At 43.9% G+C, this 6,252-nt stretch overlaps 1 protein-coding gene across 1 annotated transcript; it reads left to right on the top strand.

Annotated features, from left to right (window-relative positions):
* The first annotated feature begins 363 nt into the window (after positions 1-363).
* LOC143284227 (carbohydrate sulfotransferase 11-like) lies at positions 364-3,978 on the top strand. The gene is made up of 3 exons (XM_076590897.1): positions 364-572; positions 1,307-1,570; positions 2,622-3,978. Exons 1-3 carry the CDS (start codon positions 471-473, stop codon positions 3,339-3,341), a joined length of 1,086 nt encoding a protein of 361 aa, XP_076447012.1. The 5' UTR covers positions 364-470; the 3' UTR covers positions 3,342-3,978.
* The last annotated feature ends 2,274 nt before the right edge of the window (positions 3,979-6,252 follow it).

Genomic DNA, 6,252 nt, shown 5'->3' with positions numbered 1-6,252 from the left:
TTTGATTTATTTGATGGATATAAAATATTTCACAAACCTGCTGTAAAGTTTTCTAAACAGGGACGACGATCCGGAGGTGTGATGTGATGTGTTTGATAAAAAACGATTTTCTTCCTTTCTTGAAAAGAGAGAGAGAGAGAGAGAGAGAGAGAGAGAGAGAGAGAGAGAGAGAGAGAGAGGTGTACAATGAGAGAGAGAGAGAGAGTGAGAGAGAGAGAGAGAGAGAGAGAGAGAGAGAGAGAGAGAGAGAGAGAGAGAGAGAACAGACAGACAGACACAGACAGAATGACGACCAAGTGTGCTGTGTTCTCCATCGGAATGTTTCCCGTCACAACTATTCAAAAACTGTGCAGCAGCTGAGGCAACCAGTCAGCAACGGCAGGTGTGTGGGACGTGGTGTGTTGCCCGTGGCTTCAGCACACCAGCCACTTGCGCCGGAGGAGACGGGTCTGTGTCTTTCCACACCAACCATGAAGCTCAAGATGTCCATTTGGTCCTGTCTGGTGGTCGGATCGTCCGTCAGTATCTGCGGGCTGGTTTACCTTTCCACTGGCAAGACAACTGTCATGAAGGTAGCACTGTGTGTGTGTGTGTGTGTGTGTGTGTGTGTGGAGTGGTGGTCGTGGGGGGAAGGAGGTGTTAGCTGAGTGACCGAGCCCGTGGATAAAGTTAATTTTCAATATGATGAATAGAGAGGTTTTGTAGTGTGTGTGTGTGTGTGTGTGTGTGTGTGTGTGTGTGTGTGTGTGTTCAAAGTTCAGTCATTTTGTAAATCTTGTTGGTGCATGGAGGACGTCACCTGAAAATCCAACCCATAATCTGAAAGAAAGCTGCTACTATCTCTTCTGAATGTCCACATTCAGCAAAAAAAAAAAGACTGATGACAAGCTGGCACATCTCTGTCTGACACGCAGGTCGGCGACAATTCAGCTGAAGTCTGTCAAATATTGATTTGTTGTCAGTCCGCTGATTTGTCACCAGTGACTTCTTCTTCGTTCGTGGGCTTGAAACTACCACGTTCACTCGTATGTACACGAGTGGGCTTTTACGTGTATTGTCGTTTTTTGTTGTTGTTTTTTTTTACCCCGCCATGTAGGCAGCCATACTCCGTTTTCGAGGGTGTGCATGCTCAGTGTTTTATTGTTTCCATAATCCACCGATTGCTGACATGGATTACAGAATCTTTAACGTGCGTATTTGATCTTCTGCTTACGCAAACACATGATGAGGGTTCAGGCACAAGCAGGTCTGCACATAATTATGTTGATCTGGGAGATCGGAAAAGTTTCCACTCTCTACCCACCAGGCGCCGTTACCAAGATTCGATCCCAGGACCCTCAGATTGAAAGTCCAACGCTCTAACCACTCGGCTGTTGCTTCCCTCGTCATCGCCAGCGACAATTCAACAGTTAACGTGTTACGACAGCCACCAACCCCTGCAGGCTTTGTCAGTCATCAGAAGGAAACGTTGGCGGATTACGTGTGGAGGCAATGTCAGCATAAACACATGGTGTCATCATCGCCAAAGCCACGATCCCTCGGTCATCTCCTTGTCGACGATAAAAACAAGGTAACTACAGAATAAGTGATCGTAGTGCCTGTAGTCAAGGCTGGAGACAGAATGAATACCAGCTATATGCCGTGTCTGTAATTATTTCCTTGTAATGGCTTCAGTCAAGATAGGGGACAGCTGTGGCAACAGCGATGCATCCCGTGTCTGAAATCAGTTCCTTGCAGTGGATAAAGTCAGTAAAAGTAGCAATAAGTAACATCATCATCATTATCAACATCAGCAACAGCAGTAGCAGCAGCAATAAGTAATATCAGCAGTAACATCATCATCATTATCAACAGCATCAGCAGCAACGGCAGTTGCAGTAGTATCATCATCATTATCAGCAGCAGCAGGAGTCAATTTAATTTAGCAGGAGAAGCAGTAGCTTCATCATCATCGGTAGTAGCAGCAGCAATAGCATATCATCATCATCATCATTATCATAAGCAGCAGCAGCAGTAGTCAATTTGGTTTGAAACTCAAGATGATGAATCAAATCAAAACTGATGGTACTGCAAAGCTGTGCTAGAGAGAGAGAGAGAGAGAGAGAGAGAGAGAGAGAGAGGGGTGGGGGGTGGGGTGAGGAAGATGTCACTGACATTGTTGGTTTGAGAACTGGGTGTGTGCAGGTGCTGTTCTGTGACATGTGTGTGCAGGTGCTGTTCTGTGATACTGGTGTGTGCAGGTGCTGTTCTGTGATACTGGTGTGTGCAGGTGCTGTTCTGTGATACTGGTGTGTGCAGGTGCTGTTCTGTGATACTGGTGTGTGCAGGTGCTGTTCTGTGACATGTGTGTGCAGGTGCTGTTCTGTGATACTGGTGTGTGCAGGTGCTATTCTAATACCTGTGTGTATGCAGGTGCTGTTCTGTTACCTGTATATGTGCAAGTGCTGTTCTGTTACCCGTGTACATGCAGGTGTTGTTCTGTCACCTGTGTATGCAGGTGCTGTTCTGTTACCTGTGTATATGACGGTGCTGTTCTGTTACCTGTGTGACTGTGTATCTTGGGGTTGGAGATTGCTCTGTTACCTGTGTGTGTGTGTGTGTGTGCGCTCGCGTGTGTGCAGGTGCTGTTCTGTTACATCCCCAAGGTGGCCTGCAGCAACTGGCGGCGTGTGCTGCTGGTTCTGAGAGGGCGTGTCAGTGCCGCTGACATGATGAAGATCTCCGTTCACAGCCATCCCGCCCTTGGCTGGCTGCCTTCCCTCAGCAGCTACGACCTGACAGCCGTCCGCTACCGCCTGCGCCACTACTTCAAGTTCGTCTTCGTCAGAGACCCCCTGGAGCGGCTCTTGTCAGCATGGCGCAACAAATTCCAATCTAACAAGTCCACCTCCGTTGCTTTCAGGGGGGCTTACGTCCATAGGATAGTGCAGCGCTATCGGGACGTTTCAAACCGGAACAGCTTAGGTCGTCGCGCCTCGGGCCGGCTGATGATTGGTTTTGACGAGTTTCTGCGCTACGTCGTGGATAGGTCTGCAGGCGTGATGAACGAGCACTGGGAACGGTTCCACCGACTGTGTCTGCCTTGTGCGGTGCACTACGACTTTGTTGGGAAGTACGAGACAATGGAGGAAGACGCTGGCCACGTGCTCCAGTTGCTGAACGCGTCTCACAAAGTCAGCTTTCCCAAACGTTCCGCCTCCTACCTTCACAAACCCACGTCAGTGTTTGTCAGTCAGTATTACCGAAACTTGTCTGCTTCACTGCTGAAAAGGGTCGCGGAATCGTATGATGTTGACTTTGACTTATTCAATTATTCCGTTCCAGAATACACGAACAAATAGTAAAGATATCAGTATGCTAAACGGTTGAAGAAGTGAACTTTTTTTCTTTTCTTTTTTTCTGGCTGACCAGTGTTCTCGAAAATGATTGGAAATCAATTTGGGCAAAGAGAGAAAGAGAGGTACTAAACAACAAACAAGTGCTCTTCATTGGACATAGTTGCAGACTGAAAGACAAGTCTTGAACGAATCCTGTTTTAGTTATCTCATTTATTTCGCCGATGTTACTGGGTAAACACATCAAATTAGGGATACACGAACGGACTTCAAGTTTCATTTTTGAAGATGTTTCCTCCTGGTATAAAGATAACTATTTAGATCTTAATGTTTAGAAAACTAAAGAAATGATAATTGATTTCAGAAAAAAACTCCTCTCCAGTTCCTGACCTGTTCATCAATGATACAAAAGTTGACAGAGTGCATGAATATAAATACCTGGGAACTATTATTGATCATAAGCTGAATTTTACTCCTCCATGTTGAATGACTGTGATTTCCGTGTATCGTTTATGTGTTTTACACCACAAATGAATTTCTCTTGTTGAGATCATAAAGTATTCTGTTTGTTTTACACCACAAATGAATTTCTCTTGTTGAGATCATAAAGTATTCTGTAATCTGTAATCTGCATATATACGTTCATCTTTCTTTCTTTCTTTCCTTCTTTAATGTCGGAAAGCTGGTGGAAAAAATAACTCTGTGTGTGTGCGCGCGCGCACTTTGTTGTTCTATTTGTCTTGTAAATAAGTCTCTGATTACAATGAACTATGTTTTTAATTTTAGGTAGGTACTATTCTTTTCTCAAACGATGCTTATCGTTAGATTTTTTAGCCCCTGTGCTGCGGAGGTAAAGCACATCATAAATGACTATTATTATATTATTATCGTCATCATCATCGTCATTATCATCACCATTATCAGTAGCAGCAGCAGAAGTAGTAGTTGTTGTTATAGCACCAGCACGTCTAAATCTTGTCAGACACTAACTGCAAAGATCACATCCACCAAAGACGGATAGAAACAGACACAAATCGAACGAACGAATTAAGTTTGCTTTTTTATTGAGGGAAGTGGAATAAGCATACATGTGTTGTTGGTGTTTTTCATCCAGCCTTAAGGGCAAAGAGTTAAATGAAAATGAATTAAGATATTCACAAAGTAATAAAGAGACAAATATAGAAATAAGGACATGACATTCAAACATACTCACATACACACTTAAACATATACATGTACATAATCATGATACAAACATCATATTATGGAGGTGTTAATGGCTAACAACAACAACAGCAGCAACAAAGAAAGATAGAAAGAAAGAAAGAAAGAAAGAAAGAAAGAAAATAAAACAAATAAACAAGCACGTGCCAGAAATCTCTCACGCAAATGAACATTGGAAACCACCTACCCACCCATGACACCCTCCAGAAAACGCATCCCTGGAACACGCACTCAGGCACACACACACACACACACACACACACACACACACACACACACACACACACACACACACACATACACGCACGCACACGCACGAACGCACGGACACTCGCCAGCACTCCGCCACACACACACGCGGCAAACACCCTTTCCACAACAAAACATGCACCCAAAACCAAATCACACCAAGACCAGAAAAAAAACACAAGCAAAAAAATCTGTTGTTACTGCTGTTAGAACATATGTGTTTTCACAGCAGACTTCAAAGATTTCAGCGAGACAGAAAGACACAAATTTTCTGGTAGTTTGTTCCAAAGTGACAGAGCCTGGAAAGAAAAAGATCTCTGACCCAGTTGCTTCTTCTTTACAATAGGGAGTTTTGGTAGCCTTGTATCAGAAGAAGAACGAAGGTGACGATTGGGAATGTACACTTCAAGGCCTGACTAAGCGCGTTGGGTTACGCTGCTGGTCAGGCATCTGCTTGGCAGATGTGGTGTAGCGTATATGGATTTGTCCGAACGCAGTGACGCCTCCTTGAGCACTGAAACTGAAACTGAAACTTCAAGGTGGTCAGAGAGGTAGCGAGGACAAGAGCTTGAGAGGGCAGACAACGTCAGATCAGAAAGCCTGTATTGAATTCTTTTTTAAACTGGTAGCCAGTGAAGAGAGTAGAAGAGAGGAGTAACGTGAACAAATTTGGCGAATCTGAAAATAAGTCGAGCAGTATTGTTCTGAACTCTTTGAAGTGTATCCAGTGAAGTTTTTGGAGTGCCGACAAAAACAGAGTTGCAGTAATCAATCCTGGACAAAACAAGGTAATGGCGAATAGGATTAATTCTTCGCAACTCAAGATAAGCTGATTTGCAAATGTTTGAAATGTGTTGCTGAAATGACAGAATGTGGTGAAGACTGACACTGAGGCTCCACAATGATTGGGAGACAGGAATAACTGTGTTGTTTACCCGAAGAGAATGAGGGAGAGACAGGTGGTTCATAAATTTGTTGGGGCAAGCAAGCAACAGACCACTCTTTTCATCATTTAGCTGTAGTTTGTTGAATGTCATCCAAGACTTGAAGTCTGTTTTACACTTTTGCATGTGTGTCATCAGTTTGTCAGTTTCAGCAATAGAAGCCGACTGAAATATTTGAGTGTCGTCAGCGAAGCTTTCGTGCGAGAGAGAGTGACTGTTTATAACATCAGACAGTGGGGTAGCATACAGAATAAACAGAATCGGGCCAAGGACTGATCCCTGTGGGAAACCATATGATAACCGAGTTTCGTTAGAATATTTGCCATTAATACAGACAGTCTGGGTTTGACTCGTTACGAAGGACTGTAACCAGGAAAGAGCAAGATCGTGAATGTCAAAAGAATTTTTGAGTCTTTCAATGACAAGTGTATGATCAATTGTATCAAATGCTGCAGTAAGATCTAAAAGAGCAAGAACTGAAATTTCGTCTTCATCAAAAC

This window comes from Babylonia areolata, chromosome 7 (genome assembly GCF_041734735.1).
Source record: "Babylonia areolata isolate BAREFJ2019XMU chromosome 7, ASM4173473v1, whole genome shotgun sequence".
Lineage (NCBI taxonomy): Eukaryota > Metazoa > Mollusca > Gastropoda > Neogastropoda > Buccinidae > Babylonia > Babylonia areolata.
This window is presented reverse-complemented; position numbering and strand designations above follow the sequence as displayed.

What these genes read in the sequence shown, in the direction of transcription:
- LOC143284227 (XM_076590897.1), top strand. Translation starts at nt 471, where the DNA reads ATGAAGCTCAAGATGTCCATTTGGTCCTGTCTGGTGGTCGGATCGTCC. An exon ending in GCAAGACAACTGTCATGAAG is followed by an intron (nt 573 to 1,306) that starts GTAGCACTGTGT and finishes TCTACCCACCAG; the next exon opens with GCGCCGTTACCAAGATTCGA. An exon ending in TTGTCGACGATAAAAACAAG is followed by an intron (nt 1,571 to 2,621) that starts GTAACTACAGAA and finishes GCGTGTGTGCAG; the next exon opens with GTGCTGTTCTGTTACATCCC.